General features: G+C 35.4%; 1 protein-coding gene across 2 annotated transcripts in view; it reads left to right on the forward strand.

Annotated features, from left to right (window-relative positions):
- gpp (DOT1 like histone lysine methyltransferase grappa) overlaps positions 1-22909 on the forward strand; it is a 72510-nt gene extending 49601 nt beyond the window's left edge. The window contains exons 12-16 of one of the 2 annotated variants that reach the window (XR_011703665.1): positions 1203-1498; positions 2124-2330; positions 2555-5246; positions 13340-13470; positions 14522-14630. Coding sequence is in view for 1 of the 2 variants with exons in the window: in XM_071598634.1 (XP_071454735.1) it covers positions 1203-1498; positions 2124-2330; positions 2555-5246; positions 14522-15904; positions 20186-20208 (4601 nt within the window). In the remaining variant the exon portion in view is untranslated. Of the gene's footprint in view, positions 1-1202; positions 1499-2123; positions 2331-2554; positions 5247-13339; positions 13471-14521; positions 15905-20185 lie in introns of those variants that run through there. The other variant, XM_071598634.1, reaches the window with a different exon arrangement.
- The last annotated feature ends 312 nt before the right edge of the window (positions 22910-23221 follow it).

Here is a 23221-nt window from a genome sequence, read left to right on the forward strand (position 1 = left end):
TTTAATGTGTAATATGTGGTAGGTCTGACTCGAGTGTTGCATCAGTAACAGCCGTTGCAAGTTGAAACATGTTCAGTTAACTTTAAGTAATGGTAGAGGTAGCACCTTGTGTTGCATTGAAATTTTTCTCTTGCCTGAAACAGTTGTCAGCAAAGGTCAAGGTAATGCTAATAGTATTACTTTGGCTAATAGGAAGTCTATTCTTTCGTACAGCACATCTAGAAATAAGTTTAAAATGTATATAGTTGGGAAATAATCCCATTTCTTTGGAAAGTGAACCCAGTGCTCAAATCACTGCTCTTAAGAAAGTGAAACATTAAAGCCACTGCTGCCAGTGTGAAAGAAGATCATTAATTAATGGTAAGAACAAATCAGAAATATTGAAGATCCATTGGATTCAATCCACACGTTGATAACTGAAGAATTGTGCATGAGAAATGTTTGTTTACAGTGTGTTTCAAGAAGCCATAAATATCTCATGAAAATCAGTGTGAAGTGAGTTCCTCATGATCTGCCCAGTCCAAGCGAAGGCAGGTGTAGGTGAACTGATCTTGTTTCAACTTGCAGTGGCTCCCACTAATATGCTACTGAGCTCAAATCTAGGAAACTTCTACTTCATAGACATTCCTCATTATGATAACAGTAATACATAAAATTAAAGGTTTGCTCAAAATATTTTGGTAGTATAAAAGATTTATTACAACATTTTATTGAAAAACACACAATATAGCAAGAAAAATTTCCATGTATCCTGTTGAAGATTGATTGGAATCTAATTTCATGATATTGAAAGGTACTGAAGCTATGTGACATTGATTGTTGCTAAACTAAACACTGAGAAGTTCGTGTTCCATGTGCACATAGCTTCTTCAAGAATGTACCTGGTATAACCCATGGATGGTTTCATTGTATCCTCTTGTAAGGGATACAATGAATCCATTTCAATGCAACCTCTATTTGTGAGTTGTTTTCCTAGAAGGAATGCTAGCAAGATGTCTTCTTACTAAAACTTTTCCTTTGGCTCTATACTATTTGGCGTATTATAAATTAATTAATAAAATTAACTCAATAATGTCATATTTGCCATTTAAACACAAGCTTGGTTTTTTCAATGTTATTAATTATCATTTCAACTACTTTGGTAAATTTTTAGCATATCTTTAATTTTTTTAATGGTAATTTTTTCTTATTTCTTTTTGTAGCAATGGGAAAAAAGCTTCCTCCAGCTCCTGGTTGTGTGGACCAACAGTTGACATCTATTGGTGTTGGAGGCAGAGGGCTTGGAACTACGGGTGATGGGAATTTGGCTCCCAGGCTTAGTGATTTGGTGCCCACAAATGTTCATTCAGAGTTGGATATACCTTCAAATCCCCAGGAGACTCCTTATGGTCTCCAGATACTGCTTGATATGTTCCGCAGTCAGTATTTGAGTGCAGTGGAAGCAATGAAATCTCCTCATTATGCGGACAATGTCAAAGCTCAAATAGAGGAAGAAAAGGTTAGTCAAATTTGGTTGCACCCTGAACCCTTGATGCCAAGTAATGTGTCTAATAGTAGAGGCAAACAAGCATGCCAAATATATGGTTATTTTATTCTGTCATAGATGTGGTCATATAGTAGTAAATTAGAACTTCAAATAACGTGCAAGTATTTTGTTTGAAAAAAGATTGGGAAAATGGTTTTCAGGGAATTTTTAATTAAAGTTAATGGGGCTTCTGTTAAATTTCTTTTGACATTTTGATTCTGTTGCTAACATTATAAAATCTATGATATGGAAAACTCATGAAAGATATGGCCCTTGCTTTTATAAAATCATTCTCCAGGATTAATTTTGTGGACAGGGCATTTAAAAAAGTAGTGTTTGCATCCTTAGTATTTAAAAATAATTAAAGATTAATTTGGAAATATATTTGGATGACCTTGTGTTCCCGTCATTTGAATGGCCATAATTATAAAGGTTTAATGAAGGATCACATAAACCTCATGATATTTATGTACTTACCATTTAATAATTTTTTGTCAAGTTATTTCCCTCTCCATATTATGTGAAATAAAATCTTATCACATGGTCAAATAAAAATATTATCATAAGTTGATTGACCTTGGTAAATTATTCATTTCAGGATCGAAATAATAAGCTAAAGAGTCGTGCTGCTCAGCTTGAGAAGCAAATTAAGGTTTTAATAGATGATAGTGTTGCACTACTTAAAGCCAGAATGACAGAGCTTGGAATAAATGCCTCTTGTACATCTGATTTACTTGCCAAAGCAAAAGAAATTGTGTTACGCCATAAAGAACTCCAGGCAAAGGCTACAAAACTCCAAGCTCAGGTATGTATCTTGATTGCTTACAAAAGTAACCATGTTATTTCAAATCCTATGTTGAAAATAAGAAATCTTTTGGTGGTATCCTTACTACATCATGACTAAGTGTTGATATGAATGTTTTTTAAAAGTTGACTATCATTTATTATGTTGTGTTTCTCGAATGAATCTTAAAAATAACAAGTAATTGTGTTTTGAAAGCATCCCACTGACGTGATTGTCTCTTTTAGGTCACTTCTTTGGAGCAAGACCAGAGTAAACTATTCTTCCAACGTACACAGGATGTGTCTGAAAAGTCGAGGAAAGGTGCTGTGCCTTTGCCAAATGGCTTAAATCCTAATTTTATATCCCAGCAGCATCATATGACAAATGAACCACAGCAGCGCTACATGCACCAAAACTCTCAACCAATTCACATGCAGCAAACAGGACAACCTCAACCACCACCACAGCAGCAGCAGCAGCAACAACAACAACAGCAACAGGTCCCTCAACCAAACATTCCAACTTCTGTTGCTGGGCCACTCAGCCAAGAGCACATCTTAAGGGAAATATCTGCTACCCTTTCACAGCGCAAGAAACTTCACTCTCAAGTTTCTCGCTTGGAATCTGAGGTCACGGCACTTGAGAGAGTGAATGAGAAGACTGGAGGATGTGCTGCAGCCACAGCCAATGTTCAACCTGCTACAGGTGCTGTAGCTCCGGGGCCCCTTCCAATTCCTTTGCCCCCAGGTGCATCTGTTATCAATGGAGCTGTGGTCAAGAACAGTTATCCAACAGACATTGGAGTATTTAAGCAGCCACCAATAACAGAGAAGTTGGAACGGTCTCCTGTTGTATCGTGTCAAGCTGGAGGAACACCATCAGTGAACAAAGGGAGGAAAGGAAGTTCAAGCAGTAGCAGAGAAGGACGGTCTGGGAGATCTCAGGATTGGCCAGACATACCAGATGTTGGAAAGATAGAAGAGAACAATCCGGAAATCCTAGCCAAAAAGATTTTGGAGACTGGCCGCCAAATCGAGGCTGGGCGCATGCGTGAAGCGGCTGCTGCAGCAAAATCATCAAGTAATGCACCTGTTCCTCCAAGTCATAGCCATCATTCGCATCATCACCACCACCACCACACACACCATCATAAGCCCAATCCCCTCCCGGCGCAAACAAGAAATCCTCCAGACAGCGCTAAACCTGTTAATACCAAGGCAACCAGCAGCCCCACAAAGTCCTCATCAGTGAGTGGTTTACCTCGCCTTTCATTTGGTGTTGGTAGTGGTAGCAGTAGTGGAAATAGTACGAGTGGTGGAAGTTGTAGGTTGCCAGCTCAGGAGCCTCCAAGAGTGGCAAACTTTGAGGATAGGTTGAAAAGTATCATTACCAGTGTTCTTAATGAGGACCAGTCTCGAAGGCAACAGCAAGCAGTAGCTGGGAATGTGAGTAGTATACGTAGTGCTCCCGTAGTTCCTGGATCCAGCAATTCAATAACAGAACCAATCCCCAGCAAACCTGAGGTTTTGAATTCGAGTCATTCGCGAAATGTGGTACATGGAGGGAAGGTGTCTTTGTTGCAGCAGCAGCAACCTGATTACACACAAGTTTCTCCTGCGAAATTGGCCTTGAGAAGGCATCTTTCTCAGGAGAAGCTGGCCCTTCAGGAGCGGAGTGGTGGTACTAGCTTCACTAGAACCATTGGTGATTTGGTTAGTGGTGAGATTGAGCGAACACTGGAAATATCAAACCAGAGCATAATCAATGCAGCCGTGGACATGAGCACAACATCTGCGCCAACAAATTCATGCTCCTCTGGATCCTCTTCCCTTGGCCATGTGCAACCCCCTAGAATTTCTCGTCCTCTCCCTCGACCAGATGATGATTCTCATCATGGAGAAGATAGCGGCACCAACCCCATGAGTTCCATTCCTAACACAGCATACTCACCCATATCTAGGCCAGGGAGTGCGGAATCAACGGCAGCTGTCTTGGAAGGATTGGCTTACCCAGGAAGGCCCAAGTCCCCGTCAAGTAGTATGGTGGGAGCTCCTGCAGGTGGTAGTACAAGTGATCAATCAAACAGGCATCCTTTTGGTCCAGCTCCACAGCAAAGGTCAACTGTTCTTTTCCAACAGAGGTATGATGAGTCTCGAAGTGTGAGAACAATAGCCCCAGCTAGTTCTTCGACTACCACCATGATAGCGTCATCTTCAGTACCTCATGAAGGTAGAGGTTATGTCCCAGTACAGCTTCCCCGTGCTGACATCAAGCCCTACAGAGAATCCTACTTCACAGATCCGGCAGCTGTCCCAGGTGGTTCCGGTGCAACAGTGGTGGCTCCATCTCTGCATGCTGGTGGGAAAGGAGGAGAGGGAGGTCAAAGAACAGGGTATGGTGCACCCGTGGAAGGCCTAGCTGCTACACTTCATGCTAGAATATTAGGTGGAGGTAACAGCAGTTCAAGGTTGAAACTGAAGGAGGAAAAAGTGGATGATGAGGAAGACCGTGAAGTAGTTAGGGAACAAGGGGATAGTTGTAAGAGTCAGGACTCTGTTAGTGGGTCTTCAGTGAGTGGGCAGCAACATGCATCCTTTTCTGGTGTTGTGGTGAAGACTGAGGAAGAGGAAGCTTCACTAGAGGGTGAGCACCATCCTAGGAAGAGGGCTTGCTCTCCAACCCACACCTCACTCCCTAACAAGAGGAGGCTGCTGACACAGGAAGGTGGCATTAGAGAGGCTGCAGAAGTAACGTTAACGTCGCATAGTCATTCATGTAAATTACCCAATGGTCCCAGTGTTCCATCTTCAGATTTGTCAGCTGTCAATACATCCCTGGGGTCAATGTCTGAAACAGAAAAATTGTTGAGGGCAGATGGCAGAGTGACGCAGTTGGGGAAGGGCACTGGAAGGCCAGAGGAGGATGAGGAGGAAGAAGGTTAGTTTATTTTCTTTGATTCTTTATGGTCATTATTATTGTTTTGTTGTAGTAGCCTCCAGTCATTGCATTACTTGACTTGCTGGTTCAAGCAACTTAATAATTTTTTGTAGAAGAGTAATTTTAAAACATATTCTTTAAAGAATGCCTAATACCAGCAATTAGAACCCCTGGTGCAAGTCATTTGCCTCATCTTAAATTCGGCATTAAACTTGCAAACCTATCTGATTTCCATTTGCTTGCATAATGGTGCTATTTAGAACTTGGTACTTTTCATGTAAGTGTGGCATGCAAGGTCTTTCCATGAAGTTATATTATCCATTTACTGATACCTAAGAAATGTTTACTTTCTGAGCTTATCGCAGAACTTCTTACATGAGTAGCTCATCATTTTTCATGCAGTACTCTCTTAAATGGCTGCTGTATTTTGTTTAGTTACATTGTTCTACTGTTGTGCCTGCCATCATTCATTATCCACTCATAATATAAGGTTAGAGGAAGAGTTAATAGAGAAATTCATTACATCAATTCGATTATTTTTGTCTAAAATTATTTAAAATGTCTCATAAAATTTAAAAATACTTAGCCAAATTAAATAAATGTTGACAATTGGAATCCATTACTGGAAAAACCTGTATAAAGGTGCAATGAAGCCAGCTGTTTATACCAAATTTGGTCTTTGTGCAGGCTTCTACCTGTCCATTGTTCTTAATTGTATGAGTTATACAGAAAAATGTGTAATTATTTTCATTATCGCTGTCGAATATAGGATAAAATGTATGAATTTGGAAATGAATATTAAATGGAAATTGGCGGGCAATATTGTTTGAAGTTGAGAGTATTGTTGTATTAAACACTTGTTATAATCTAAAGCTATTTTGGACTTGTATAATTTTCCATACCAGTTAAACAAGCTCTCATAATGTTATTACTTCGTGTTTTTGTTTCTCCTGGGAATTATACATCTCTTTGCAGAGAGAGATCTAAGTTCATTCAAGCAATTATGAAATTAAACTTTTTCATTTTATAATATTGACCCTGGAATTCATTGCTGTTGAATATTTTAATATACCATCAAAGTTCAGCCACCCATAATAGTCAAGGTTAATCAGTAATTGGTGAAAACTTGATTACGGCTTGTGAAGGTAGTTTTCGTGAAAAAATATTAGAGGACAATAGCCCAAAAATCATTGCATTTGTCATTTTCTCTTTTGTGAAATTAAGAAATTTTTGGATTAATTTTCTGATTACCAAAAACAATCTTTCCTTCTTTCCTTTGGATCAGAAGCATGTTGCCAGTCCCTAATATCATTTGAAGTTTCATCTTCTAATTTTTATTATTTTTGACAATACTGAATGATGAATTTGCCAATACTTTTTGTGTAAAGAATCGAGGTAAAAACTGTTTAAAGCTATAAATATTACAACATTCAATTCATATAAAATTAAGCTCAAAAAAGGAAATTGTTGCTCAGATATTTTATTCTTTTTTATTGTATGACGTTCTAACATTTTCAGGTGAAATTGTGTCCATAGCAAGAAAGGGATAATACAATCAAATTCTCACTCTGTATTGTCAATGACAGTGGTAGTATATTTAATTGGATTCTTTTGAAAATTTCTTATTGCACTTTGGTAAATACACTTTGGTATTTTGCCTATTGAGAAAGTTGCAAGTTTTTGCCTACTATTGGAGTTATATTTTTTCATGCTAAGGATGAATTCAGTGGCTGATCACATTAAAAACTCAATTCATTGCCATTTTTAATTATCTCTTGGTATATTAAAAAAATAATTTATTAAGGTTTTCATATCTGAATCAACCGATGAATGTGTGTACTGTCTATATTTAATACATGTTATGTTAGGCATCATGCTTTTTCCCCTGTTCTTTATTTTTAAATTTTCATGAAATGATAATTTACAGATAAAGTAATTCTTTGGTTGTGTTCTTCCTCTTGCGATTTGAGTGTTAATATTATTGAAGTTGAAAGTTGGCCATTGTTCTCTGTGAGTCATTAAGTGAGCATTGAAAGACCTAGGCTGTGCTTTTTACAAAATCCTTTATTGGAAAGAGTTTGTATCAGGATTGTTGTGTCCAGTGGTTTTAAACAATTATTTAATATCTTTGAGTCCAAAAAATTATTGATTTGTTGTTTTGGTTATTTTAATGACATTTTGGCCATCATTGGACACAGTCTCTCCATTTGAAACAGTGGAAATGCCTAACTGTGTTACTCTATCCAATACACACTTCTTATTTGTCTTTTCTTGTAATCTTTTGTCGGAATACTTTTTTTTAAGGCTAGAAATTCTACTTGGTATTTCAAGATCGTCATAGATGTACTATGTGCCATACTATGACAGCTTTGTTCCCTTTTATATAATTTTGTACTGGATTTTGGAAGAATTCAAAGATATTTCTATAGGATAAATATTATAAAATTGGAGAGTTTCCTTTAAAAGTCATGGTGGAGAATTAATAAATTTTATCTTTTGGGCCTCTCAAAAGTCTCTCAGTGCAAGGTTGAGTGTCTAACGTGGTTTTTGATTATGTATTTTTTTCTTATCAAGTCAAACTGATTGCAAACACTTAGAATGTTCATTATCGTGAGGGAAATATTTCCTCATGTGGAAGAATGGGGTAGTCATTCATTATAAGAGCAGGTGTTTTTCCAATACGCTGGTGATATTAATGAGTTTCAAAATTTCGAGGAATGAACATAGAATCAAATGGTTACCAGAATTTATATCCTAGCCATATGAAAAGGGTAAGTGAAAATGATTACTTATGGGCAGCTAATAGTTGTCCTTTAAATGATCATTTTCTGCTGTCCATACAGTGTTATCAGCACATAAACAAGCATCCACTCAGCATTATTTGTAGATAATACCCATGATGATTTTTCTAAGCTGATGTAAAATACCTGCTATATCTGTGGGTACTGCTCTTATCATTATGGACTTCACCCATTCATGTTATTTAATCCATAATCTTCTGTGGAGTGTAACTGATACAGTCATAAAGTAACTGAAAGTATACCCTCCAATGACATGTTGCAATTATTTTTCCCCCCAAGTTAAATTAAGTGACTTGAAAATTATCTGAGGTTGAATATGATTGGGATTATGCAATGTAACAGTTCTGAAAGATTTAGTGTCTAAGGATTTCTAAACAACCTTGCAATTTTTGTTGTTTTTTCTTATTCACTAGTTGTGAATTTTTGGATTAGGTGGGTATTTTTCATGATGAAAGATACTTTTTTAAGTTTGATTCAAGGCATTTTATGTGGTAAACTTATTTCAATTTTTTATATATGCTTCACACTCAACTAAAATGTGTTACATTCCAAAATTTGAAGGTGCAAATATAAATCAAATCCAATTTGAGGTTTCTCAGCAAATTATTCACATTAAAGAGCATGGAGTTTTTATAATAAAATTGCCAAGATAATAGTTTCTTTCTTTAAGCTGCAAAAATTTTAGCTGTCCAATGGAGTTCACTAGATTTTTTTCCTCTGTCAAGTCATCTCTTTTCATCAACTGAGTTTATTAATATTGTGGCATTGGAATTGCTCAAGTGGTGGTGGATGCATTCGTTGCTTATTTTTTAGACAGTATGTGCAATATTAGCTTATTACTTGTTGCTGTAATAACTTTCTCAAGTCACTAAATCAGGTGCTCTGTTATCCCAACTTGTTATTAGCTATTTATAAACTAACAGAATTATATTGTAGTTGGTATCCAGCAAATATTGAAACTAATAGGCTAATTCATATTTAAGGCTGAAAAAATGGTAATAACTTGATTTGTTATCATTGATTTTTGATGATAGCTTCCAGCTTCATTAGTTGAATCTGATCAAAGGTAGAGAGGATGGAGGCATTCATTGTTTTGTATTAATGGTACTAGGATATGGAAATATTCGTTGTGAATCTGCATGACATTATTTTGCTACACATCTTAAGTTTTATTTTTTTAGCTTTTATATTGCTTCTGAAAATTATGCCATGAAGGCCGTTAGGCATTTTTTTAATTTCATTTTTTGAAGTTAATTTGGTCTGTATTTTCATTTTTCATTCTTCCCCTGAAATGAAAAGATAACAAAGGTTTCATTGAATTTAATAAATGTTATTGCCCATGATTTTCATTTTAGTGTGTCAGGCTAAGAATTAGACATTTTGCAGTATATATTTTATATTTTGAGTTTATAGATGCTCTCCGTAGCAACTTATCCTATTTTGATGAGAAAAATTTGGAGACCTAGGCTTTTATTTTCTTGTAATATCACCGAGCACCTTTTGATGAAACTGCAACAAAAGGAAAGTTAATTATTTTCTAAAAATATTTTTCTACCTATTTAGTTTAATTAAATGAGTTTTGCTTTGTGCCGAAATAATGAATGCATTTATCAGTTCTAAATTATAACAGATGCATTGTGTGATGTGAGGTACTACTGCCCGTAAAATTTTAATTTTAATTTATTCAGTCCTTAGATGTGTATTTGTGATTTCATACTAAATTTTGATTGTTAAGTCATCCTCAAGACTGCTTGCAGGGTTTGGTAAATTATTATTTTTGTTCTACAAGGTATCTTCTCCCTCGCCCATTAAAATGTGTGTCTTGTTTTGATTAAAACGTAATGAGCATTATTGCAGGGTTAATGTAAGAAAAATAAGTATTTAATTAAGTATTTTTCACACGTTATTTCAGTAAAAATGATAAATTTTGCTTGCACTCTGATAATGAGTAGGTTAGTATAAAATTTCTTAATTTTAACAGGAAAAATAGGGAAACTGGAAATCTTAAGAAAATTTTACACGAATTGTCTCCAAAATCAGGTTTCAGGAATTCTTAAACTTAAATAAAAGTTTTGCATTTGTAGCATATTGCATAAAATTCAGTTCCTCACCTGATGCTAATTGGAATTACATTTCTACTGTAACAATTTTTTCTTTCAATAAAGCTTACATCTATCTCTAGAAACTTTCGCAGGCAAGTTTCCAAGTTCAGAAGTTCATTCGAAAGCAAGAAAGTTTGATATGAACAAGCAGAGTGTATTTGAGCTGAAACTACATAAGCACTGTTAAACCCAAATACCCCATCCCAAATTGCCATTATTTAGAACCTGGCAGTTTGTAGACATAATAGATATTTTCATTTCATTTGGTCCTCTAAATGTATTCTTTTTATCATTGAAAAATTAAATACTGTTTTAACTATTTCTCATTTAACTTTCATTTTCATTCTGAAAAAAGCCTTTACAACAAATCTTACCTTTGTTTGCGATTGATAGGAGTTAAATTAATTTTTCAATTTAAATTTGAATTAATTTTACATTTTTATCATTGTCAAAACTTGTGTGTTACATTCAATATGAAAACCAGCAAAGATTGACATTTATTTACATTTTTATTTTTAGTTTTAACATTTATTTTACCATTATCTGTCCAATTACAAAAGTTCCCAGAAGTTGACGTTTTTAGTCATCAATATTCTATCTATATGATAGATACGAGGGTCATCCGGAAAGTAGTACCCGTTCGTGAAATAAAAAGACAAAAGTAAATATTAACAAACATAAAAAATTTTATTTGAAAGAGAATACTTTAAACTACTTCTCAACATAATCTCCAAGCAAATTAAGACATTTGTCATAACGTGTGACAAGTTTCTGTATTCCTGCTGCATAGTCCTTCGCCGCCAGCTCATTGAGATACGCGAGGGACCCATCTTGCACAAATTTTTGCATAATGCAGATGGTGTTTAACAATTTCATGAACAATTGTTCGAGAAACATTGGGAAAATGCTCACAGATGTCATCAATTGTGACGCGCCGATCTTTCCTCACGAATTCGTCAACTGAGCTCACCAGTTGGTCTGTAATGACAGACGGTCTCCCCGAACACTCATCGTCGTGTGTGTTCCCCCTCCCCATGTTGAAGTTGCGACACCACCGCCGAACAGACGACTCGTCCATTACATTGTCTCCATACACCTCCTTTAATTGGCGATGAATATCACATGGGCGAACGTTTCTTGCATTGAGGAATTTAATCACTGCCCTCACTTCACAACTGGCGGCGTTCTCAATTTTTTTAAACATTGTAAACAATCACAGAAACAACACAGGCAATGCTAGCGTCACGCAACTTGGCTCAGAGAAGGCAGACAAGCCACTGAAGCTATCTGACCTCGTCCAGCGGCTACTCGCGTCGTCAGCACTTCATGCGGCACGAACGGGTACTACTTTCCGGATGACCCTCGTACAAATGATGTGATGTTAGTGATTCCTATTAATAATGAATTCTAGTATTTCCTTTGATTTTTGGGAACAAAAGTAGATGGGTAGAACTTGAGTTTGTCTTAAAATATTGCTTATATTAGCCTCTTTTTTTAATTGCAGAAGCATTATAAAATATTCATTCGTCTGGATATTTCGGAAATCCTTCTTACACCATGTTAGAGGTTGTAATAAAGCTTTTTAAATATTGTTTAAAGTAAAGGCAATATGCCCCTAAATGCAGTTCTCTGATTGCAAACCTATATAAGTATGTGAAATATTGGAAAACATTCAATTCAATGAATTTACATTGATCATTAGAGCGATTAAGAATATCATTTTAATGACAAAGGTTAGTAAATTATAATTTTATTCCACCTGGAATAATTTGTACGAATAAAAGTTTTTCCATGCTAGCGTCATGAAGTAATAAATTGTCTAGAGTGATGGGGATCTAAGAATTCTTAATCCTGAATGATTTCAATGCTTATTCGGAAATGACATGCCTTTCGGAGTTTGCTATGCTGCTGTTTGTGTACTTGTGAGGCAATATTGCCAATATGTCTAATTTTTTAATCTTTTTACCAAGATTTTATTTATAATTCTTCGTCCTAATTATATTTTTTTCTTGGTTAAAAAATAAATTTTAATCCAGTGCTTCCTATTCCTAAGCAAACTATTGGCCTACAACTGTTGGTGCCCACACATTTATAACCATATAAAATTAAAAGAAATGTTAATTAAATCAATGCTTAGTTTTTTTATGATTTCTATTGTGTAGTTGTGGAGTCATGGAATGTTTGTATTTATTCTTAGGAATCTTTTGTTAGTCCATGAAAGTATTGTTAACCAGTAAAATTAATCATGTTATCAGTAAAAATGTCATCTAGAAATGTTCCATATGCACTTGTGTAGTCTATGTAAATTCACAGCAAGCATCATGTGACACCTTTATCTCATTTAGCTGCATGTTTAGCTTAATGCCTATTAAGATGTAACTTAATTTTTTAACAAGTAGGTCAGAAAACCATCAGTTAGTGACTTTGGATGTTTAAACATTGTAAAATGCATTATTGCATTGCATTTTTTGTTTTTTAGTTATTCTATAAAGAGTATTGATTGTTGTTCTTTTGTATTTTGTTGTGTGCACTATGACTAGCTGCGAGCACATTTCAGCACATATTATTGTAGCTTTGGCACAGTGTAATTTGGTGTAGCTAAGCTTGTTTAATTTTTGTTATTCAACTCTTAAGCTGTAAACACCAAATTTTTTCCCTTCATTACTATTTAGATTTTGTTTATCATTATTAAAACCCATACTTTCCCATTGCATGTAAGCACAGTAGGTGCTTTGTAGAATTAAGATTTCCTGTTAGAGAACTATCCCTTACCACTGTAGTTCAACAAATAGCATTTCTTTCTGAGCTTCAAGTCATGAGAGGGAATTGAGATCAGATATGGTTTCACTTCAGGCTTAAGATCAGTCTTCAGTCCTAGTCACAGCCTTTGTCTCCATTGTAATCCAGTGGACAGAACGGCTGTTTTATTTGGAATTGTAGTCCAAAACATTTACTAAAGGAAAGGGATAGTTACTTTTAATCGGAAGCCCAAGTTCAAAATGCACTGGGAGTGATGCTCAACTTAAATATCAGCTTATTACATAATGAAGATTTTTATGCTCATCACTCCATTTGTTTTTTTGTCAGTGTGATACGTTCTGATTTCTCTCTCTCTTTCTCTTTTCTCCCTATCCTAATGCCCTATTCTTCCCCTTTCCATCCTTCACCTAACTTGCTGCTTCCCCTGCAGGCAGGGAAGTGAGATTGGGGTGCACGTTTTAAGCTTGTGTAGTGTTACCTCAGTAAGGAAAACGAGTGAGGAAAAAATGTTAGAAAAAATCCACATAAACAAATAAAGATACACAATTGGCTTTTTTGGAGGTAAGTTAAATTTTGATAAAAAAAATAGTGGAAATGTTTGTTTTTTTTGAGTTATAAATGGCACAGTTAACGATAATAATATTTGCTGGTTTGTGGTTTGTTGCTTTATTGCATGAAAGTACTAATGCCGATGGCCGAATATGGTGGATTTGGATCTAGAATAGTTAAATTGCAAGGTCTTGAATATGAATGCTCAGTCTTGGTGGTGTGGCCTTTCTATATTCTCTTCCGCTTTCATCTTAATTAACAAAACAATTATTTACTGTAAATGACAAATCTTCATAAGCCAAACACATTATAAATGGATATGACCTAATGGAGAGACTGTCTTACCTATTTGTTGGCACTCATCAGAAGAAACTGTAGGCCTAAAAATAAATTGAGATTATTTTTGTCAATTCCTTCTATTGTGGCCGCCCAAGAGTATTTTGCTCTTGCATTGATATGTCAACATTATATTGAACAATACGTAGAGAACAGGATGGAAGAATGCTCCTGATGTGCATGCTGTCTAGGTTATTTATCCTTCTTCAGTAAGCAAGCGTCATTACTGTAATTTATTAAAGATCAATTCTATTTTTATGATGGTTAAAAACTTTTAATTTGGGTGATTGAATATTCTGAGTTGCATCCTTTGGAGAAGATTTCCTTTTGTCACTTGAACTAAAACCATCATGCTTTTATCTATTGTCTGGTAATCACTGTGCTCTTGTGTCAGCTGGCAGCTACCCCACCAACTTGTAAGTTGGTTTAACATTCCACATTGAATAAATAAAACATATCAGTTTTCAAAAAATATCTTTGTATGCATTCGAGAAACCTCAGAGAAGCGTCATCCTTTGTTGTTATTAATTAAAGATAATAACGTATGCCACCTTCAAAATGATCAGACTTGGTGTTTGCAACTAAGTTTCTGTAAATTTTTTGTATAATAAGATTTTACATAATAATGGAAATGATTTACTGCTATTGTTATAATTTCTATACCTGTAATTATTGAGCCTGTTAATAATGCTAGAAAAGTAATTAAATTTCCTGGTTTCTTTTATAGAAGCATTGGAGGATGAAAGCAAAAAGGTGGATAAATGGCAGGACAAGATTAGTAGTGGGTTTGATCGTCTCGTGGCTTTTGCATCCACTGAATTGGACAAAAGGCGGCGATCTACAGAGGGTGATGCGGCAATAGGGGGTGGGGTGGAACCCACTGCCTCCACTCCAACTGGTAACAGTAGTTGCAACACTAGCCCTGACAGTGGTATTGAAAGGGATGCTCCTCCCACTCCTAGCTCGATGAATGGAGGCAATGGTGCTCCAAACACTACTCCACCTCATCTACAGAGGCAGCAGCCAGTGACAAACCTTTCATCCAGTTCTGGAAAAATTGGTGACGTGGTAAGAGGTGATGCTGGCAATGGCACCGATGCAAATTCAGTGGTAGGCAGCCCTGGTCCAAAGATGCCCATGCTCTTTAAGAGTCCCAACCTCCAACCAACTGAGGAGGAATTTGCCATCCTCCTTGGTTCTGCACCCATTCTTGAAGTAGTAGCAATGGAATATGATGACAGGGAAGGAAGGGTGTCGACTGGGCCCCCTCGCACTCCATCTCCTTCCAACGAAAGACCCCCTTCAGGTCCTGCAGAGTCAGTACCACCACCTCCGCTCACACCTCCCTATGGGCCTGATGTTCTTGATGGGCCTTACAGTCCTGTTGCTGAAGGCATGGCTGAGGAAGAAATCAGTGGTCTCCCTCGAAGTGGCTCTGGTTTATGGGATGATTGGGAAAGGCCACCACCCTTAATGCCCACTGGACCACACCCACCATCAGACCTGCAACAATTTAAGCGAGATGCTACTGGAAGTGATAACTCAAGCAGTGGCCAGCAATACCAAAATGATGAGTGGTCCAGTGGTGATCACCATTTTAAGAAGAAATACTTCCGTGATCCTTGGAGCAACACTCATGGAGACCGTAACTGTAGGGCTAAGTTCAGACCTAAAGGCAAGGATTGGGATTGGCATGGCAGCCGTGAAATGGAAGGCAGTAACATCCCTTCATCAAGGCATTCTTTCTCTAGCTATGATGGGAGCAATGAAAACCTAGCCGAATCTAACAGTCGCCACCAGAACAATGAGACCCTTGGAGGTAATAACCCTAATGTTGAGCAGCACAGACCGTTGATGTTGGAGGGTGACTCAAGGCCAGGAGTGCACTCAAAACTTCTCATAGTTCCTCCCCCTCATCTGGAGGTAATTTCCAATGTTACTCACCCGGAGAGCACTGCCCATTACAAAGGGGATGCATCTAAGTGCTCCATTGGTGAACAAAAAGATGGTGTCCCTCGACCCTGGAGAATGGATGGCAATCTTGGCCAACACATGGGCAGTTCTGGCATGCATGTACATCATGGACAAGCTCCACAATATCCAGGAGCAGGTTGGTGTACATTTTAAGATTAACTTATTCACTATGGTTTGTCTCATTGTTTTGATGATGGCTGTCATGTAAAATCTTTAGATTGTATTTATAATTTGGTTTTGATTTATGTTTTAATAGTTAATGTGTAATTTAAATAGCATTGAGTTCTGCCTTGATCTCGGTAGAAACTGTGGAACAGGATAATTTCACGGAAATTGATTGTATTTAATGAGTTATCTTAGAAAAATTAAATGTTGTAAGCAGAAGAATTTGTAAGGACGTTGAGAAATGTTAACCCAGAACCACAAGCATAACTGTAGGAGTTGAGATATAATTGTAAATGTATAAATAGTTAGCAATTTTGGTTTTTATAGTTCCATAACTCAACATATATTAGTTGAATATGAACTTGTTTTTGTTTATACGATCATGTTTACATATCTTTATCTTATTTGTATCACACAAATGTGTAGTATAAATAAAATAAATGCGGCCCTTCAATGAAATTGAAAGGTTTCATGTTTCCATACAAATACTGGTAATTGAGAGTTCTGTCATGTAAGTTAATGAATGCCCATCATTTCAGTAGCTGGCTGTAATCATGTTTACTTAATGCCCCATGGACATTGACAGAATCAGACATTCATCACTTCATCTTGTGAAAATCCCAAGGGGGCCTCATTATCTTCATTTAAAATGTTCTGTTATAATGATCAACCTCCAAAAAGAAATGCAGTCTATACTAACTTTACGGTTTGTCTTCAATTAATGAAAAGAAAAGTTGAATAATTGAACATTTTGCTTGTGGAAATATATTGAAGGTTTTTTATGCTTGGAAATTTATGGGAGTGAGGAAAAAATCCTTTTTTGACACATTTAAGGAGGGAATGCTCCCTGCAATCATTTTAAGGTGTATATTTGCAGTTAATCTCCTAATAGTGGAGAAATGTTATAATGGCAACGTTTAATTCCTTACAGTTTCTTAATTTCAAATATGCCATGTTATAGAGTTTAGTTTCATTTCATTGAGTTGCCATTCAACCTCATGGTTGCCTGGAAGCAAATCCTTTGTAATTGTGACTCTTTGGATTGTTTAATAAGGCAAGGGAAGGTTACTATTAATAACTTATCTTCAATGACTGGAATTTCCAAGGTTCAGTCCTAGTATGTTTGGCAAGACACCAAACATTTTCAAGTATGTGAAATAATGCTATCTTTCAAAAAATCATGGTATAATTTGTCAAGCAGTCTTTCGGGGAATATATCAACTTTTCCATTTATATTTTAAAGCCATTTGTGCCATGCATATGATATTCTGCCGCCACTATTTTACCGTATAATTTTTTAGAAATCAAAGTAGCTCTTGGGTAAATTTAATTACAAATGCCTGATTGGGGTACATTATTGACTATATGTGTGGCAATAGCATCTTATTTTATTAATCAAACCAAAAAAATATTTATATTTGCCCATATGCTGCCATTGGTTAAATTTTTGGCCAACAGTCTTATCACTGGTTCATTCATAAAATTGAGTGAAAATATTTGCAGATTATTTACCTTGGTTAAAATATGTTAGCCCTCATTTAAATAAGGGATCATACTCGTATATTTCATTTAATCTGAGCTAAAATTGTGTAGCGATAATTGTTGTTCCTCATAATCACCTGTTATGTGGTTTATGATTTTCAATTATCGCAGATTAAACCAATAAGTGGATTGCTTCACCCAAGATGTCCTTAATTGGCCCTGCTTGGCTTTGCGGATCCAAACATTCATTAAATGAATGCTTCTTTAATAGAATTTTGAATTACTTTGAGTGGACTAATGGCATGTAATTAGTATGTAGTTGTGCACATAATTGTTCAGTGATACTAATTGGTGATGATTGGTGGAGTGCCTGCATTTCACTTTAACTTTAAAGATGACTATGAGATGAGCTTTCATTCCCTGAAACATTATTGAATATGATTGTTTTAATGAAATCCACATGAAATGCAACTGAAATATTTCGTTTTGAATTTTCATCATAGTTTTCAATGGTGTCAATATCGTTCAGACGACAGTGGTTTTAAAACACCCATGACATGAACCAAAATGTTTCATTCAATTTGTAAATCCAATTATCCTGATATCTTGTATTATCAAGTTGTTCAATATATTTTAATTGATAAGGTTTTATCTCATTGTATTGTAGTTAACTTCTACAAAATCTTTTAAAAGTAAATCTGACTAGAACAATGCCACAGATGTAAGCAAGTATTAGGCTTTAGTATTTTGCTGTTTTTTAAAGTCCAGTTTGTAGTTCTCAAAAATTGGTCATCTTCGGTGCACATTTGAATAACTTATTTTTTTTCTCAAGTCTTCAAGATATTTTAAAATTATCTATGATCAATTTGACTTCATATTTCTTTACTACCTACTCTTAAGTGTTGTCGCATTGTTTACTGATAATAAATTATTTATTAATTATGTATTCTACTGATTAAGGGTAGGTTTTGGATGAACACAGACTGACCAACCATGCATTTATTTTCATCCCCAAAATGATTAAAACCTTACATTCAGCATTACATTAAACCCTTCTTCAATTCTGCATGCATCCATTTTACCTTCATTCCATAAAATGTTCCCATCCTATTCCTATCTGTTCTTTAATTGCATGGAATTCTATCCTTTGTATTTCTCTTAACAATCCCCTCTCTTCTGCGGTCATGCCTTGCACTTCCTCGTTTGTTTTCTTTGTCCACTTTGCTGTCTCTCCATCCATCTCCACATCCACATTTTAAAAGTCTCCAATCTATGCCTATCATTCTCCCTTAATTACCTCATTTCCACACCTTCCAAAATCATGCTCTATATCAGAGCTCTAGCTGTTTCTGAACACTCCTACTCAATATCCCTGTCATTGAATCTCTCCTTGCGAAAGCCTGTTTGCCTATGGCATTGTAGCCCTTATGTCTTCAAGTCTTTGGGCATTTTGCTCTAAAATACCTCCAAAATGGATAAACATACTGCCTGCTCTTGTTTATAATTTTCTTATTTTAATGTTTGGCTTAGCTCTCTTGAAACTGCATACCCATTTTTAAATTAATTTTTATTTTATACCTCTCAAACTGACCTCCCAACGTGCTCAGCAATGATTGTAACCCAGTGGCTGACTGACTAACTAATGGTGGATCATCTACAAACATAACTGATATTATGACTTCCTTGTCACTTTTTCATTTCTATTTCCGATTATCCTTCCATGGGAATTGTATTTACACCCATTACCTTGTTTGAGTGCAATTCCCTTATTGTCCTAGTTATGAAGTCCTTGTCATCAAGATGCCTGGACCTAAGTTATCCCGTTCAAAATCATTTTCTTTTTCCACGTCTCGTCTTGCTGGATTAATTTGTTTCTTTCTCATGTAGACCATCTATGTACATAAGAGTTTCAGGTTTAACTTTGTGGAATTCCTTCATTCTGAGGGTAAAAAGAAACTAAACACTTCCTAATGAGAATGCGCAGCATCGAAACCATGGGCGTGAAATATTAAATCTTTATTATGGAAGTGTTAAGTTTCTTTTTACCTTCATAATCTATGAACATATTCTGTCCAATGAATTGATGTCTTTTACAAAATCAGAAACTAACACAACTCACTGGGTTTATGTATGCTTTTTGTAATCAATTTGTTGAAACACAAGCCAGGAACTTTTGTTTTTTGTATTTTAAAAGATTATATCGATAAATTATTGACATGGAATGCCACAAAGTTACTAAAGACTTAATTTTATATATTATTTGCTATTCCTGATTTTCATGTGTGGTAAATTGATTGAAATAGTCAAGCTTTCGTTTTAATACCCATTTATTTCAGCTTTGTTGTGTGCGACTAAGTGAGCACATATTATGCTTTTATTCACTTTCATTTCAACACAAATAATTGGGAATTGGGATGATTCTGTGGCTAGCATACTGGTTTCCAACCTGAATGAAAATTATTTTAAATAATTGTTCATTAATAGATGAGATGCTTTTTTATTGAAATAATATGTAACATGCAGGAGTGGCTGCATTGGAAATTTGTTGCTTTGGCTTAGTTTGTTACAGTTACTAAAATGAACTTATGTTTGTTAAATTTTGTTCTTGATTAATGCAAATACCTGAAGTATTCTCTTGAATCTTCTTAGTTTACTTGGCATGACAGAAATGTATTTTGTTCAAATGTGCATTAATGCCATGGGGTTTTAATTATTAGAATTAAGTGGTTTAATAAATTTAAATTGATTTTGAACTTCTGTTTTTTCACAGTGATAACTCATCAGCATACTTGAAAATTGTCTTCGTTTAGACCTTGAAGAATTTGCATGAAAGACCCACCCTTATGCCTGCCTACTCGACAACACTGCCAAAATTTGTCTTTAACTGCCATCCACAATGTAACTGCCAATCATGTTGACTGAAGAAAGTGGCTAAAAGTTGGTGAGCACTTGCCAGGAAAAATAGTGCACCACTGTGATCCCTCATTTGGGCCACCTCATTGCATTCACCAATCATTAATTGAGCCCTCTGTGTTCGTTCCTCAATCCTAGACTCGTGAAGAATACGTCGGGAGACCTGAGTAGTTGTTCCTCAAAAGTGGTCAGCATGGGTCTCCTGGACACACTGCCAGATATTTTCCAAGTGTGCGATGGTTTTCCACCATGTTGATTATCCGTAATACAGTGTGTGATTCTCTGGTTCCATCCTCCCTTCAGGGAACTCAAGAAATGTTATCAAGCAACTCTGGTGTTTTTAGCACTTAAAAATGTTAATCACTCCTCAGATTATACTTTTTTCATCCAAACTTGTAATACACTTTTAATCTAATCTGTGCGAGGGAGGAAGTCATTAACTTCTTGTGACTTGTAGAGTAGATGTAAGTGATTATCCCGAAAGTTGTTGGAGATATTGTTTTGTGTATTTATTGTTTATTTGTCAGAATAATTTTTTACTGGTGTCTTACACCATTTATTTTATTGAAGAGTTTGTGAGGCCATTCTGAGACCTATTTTTATCTACATGTTTAGTTTGTTAAATGAAATCTTCTCATTTTATTTGAAGAAGAAATTTAAACTGAGACTTTTATTTCTGATGTGAGCTCTAAAAGCATGTCTTGTGCTGTACACCTGTGATGTGTGTGTCTCCAGAATTTATACTGATTCAAAGAACACTGATGATATGTTAATTTTTTGTCCCATTTGTTCTGAAAGTATTTATGACAATTTAACTGGTATTTTTCTTGCAATGTATCATAGAAATAATTTCTTCAGAAATCAAAAGTCATATTGCTGATTAAGAAACGTACAGGTGTTTTGGAATGAAATTCAATTTTTGATGTTGAATTAAAAATTTCACAAGTTTCATTTAAATCAGTGAATAGATTCTGGTGTGCATGCCTCACAGGCAAGGAAGAGTGGACAAACCAAATTGATGTGTGTTCTTTTAAAAAAACACACAGAAAGTGAAAGTTGAATAATTATAGAATTGTAGCAAGTTTACTGTATTAAAGTATCACAGTAAGGGCAACGTAATTGTGGCAATTTGTGAATGAGGAATGGTTGTATGTGTGTACGTTTTTGTGTGTTTTGCGCAGTTTTGGATTTTTATTTAATTCTGGTTGGCAAAACCTTAATTTTTAACTTATGGACCTTGCTGTTAAAGTTTGTTAGTTGTAATTTAATATTTTAGATATAAATGACCTGCCATTTTTGTTATTTTGTAATATTTGAATTTATAAAATTGTCTTGATATTATTCTTAATTGAAGTATATCAGGGTAGGCTATTTGTGACCTATGAAACCCAGAACCTTTTGAAAAAAATAATGTACCTTGAACTTCCCACAAAGGCCTCATTATGTGGTAGGTTCCTTCTTGCTCTGCACTTATAATGTCTGGGGGCATGCTTGGACACAACAAATACACCTGTGATATGTATGACCTGTTTTTCCCATGTCTGTAAAATGGCAAAGGTTGGAAAATATTGTCAATGCCTTTTTACTAATGGGAGTTCAGACTTTTAGATTCTATTTTGCTGAGCAGTTGCCTGTAAAATGTTTGCAGAAAACACCTTACAGTGAGCCCAAAGACTTAAATCCCAAATTTCATCAGGGCCCTCAATTAGAAGGAGCTTTGAGACTATTTGACTGTATATTATGATAGACACTGCCAATTTTTATGAGTCCTTTTTAGCCATTTTCCCTGCCACTCATCTGTAAACCTGTTTACATTATGCGTATCCTATTACCCCAGTTTTTCCTCCTGTTAACCCAGCCAGACACCACTGCCAGAAACAAGACTTGTATTCAAGACTTTGCGAATGATTTAGGGAAAATTCTTGTGAAAAGGATTAGAGATATACCATGCGATCTCTTTTTTCTGTATATTCTTTATTTGTGATGTTGTTGATGAAAGGCAGAGAAAAATGTGAAGCAACTGTATGTTTGGATGTGTGGGTGTATGCTTGTATATAACAATTTTATCTTTTTCTAAAGGGATAAATTTTGACGAAAAGGAGTGGTTACTTGTTACTTGAAAAAAAACACCAACTTTCGTTTTGAACTCATTCTTGACAACTGCCCTTGCAAAACATATTTGCTCAGATTGCAGAATATTATGTGTGATGTGCACAATAGTTATCAAATATTTACACCTGTTGTTATACAGATCTCATGAAAACTTTGGATAAAATTTTTGGAATTGCTTACAATGAAACTGCTTAATAATTCAAATTGTTTTCAAGTGTTAAATTTGTTTACATGGCTATTAAAAGTTTTGCATGATAGAAAGTGGTTTCATGAATTTTGATTTTTGTAAGCAAATTGAGAAAAAGTGTGTGTGTAAAATAATTGTAACTGGAAGAAATGCTACAGTACAAATGAACAAGAATGTGGTCTTTAGTCAGTATGTACTGTGTTTTGTAGTCAGTGACCCTAAATTACTACTAGGCCATTCATGTATAAACGTGAAGTGTAATAAATTATATGGACTACTCTACATAGGTGTAACATTTGACTTGTGCTAACATTTTACTTTTAAAAGTAAGTTTCTTGTTAATTTTAGGTAACCCATTATAGTTTTGATTGCATTATTAGTCTAAGTCTATTGCATTGTCTTAATAGTTATAATTATAACCTTTTTAAACTTTTGGTCAGGAAGGTGCAAGTATATAATCAGCTTCACTTTCATGCATGCATGAAGAAATAATTCACTGAAGAATTACTTTTGCAAAAGATTAAAAGATAAAGTGGAAGTGAAAATACTAAATATAGTCACTGCGATGATTTTCTTATTGAAAAAAATGAAATT

This window comes from Hetaerina americana, unplaced genomic scaffold (assembly GCF_022747635.1).
Source record: "Hetaerina americana unplaced genomic scaffold, ioHetAmer1.1.p SCAF_10, whole genome shotgun sequence".
In the NCBI taxonomy this organism is placed as follows: Eukaryota; Metazoa; Arthropoda; class Insecta; order Odonata; family Calopterygidae; genus Hetaerina; species Hetaerina americana.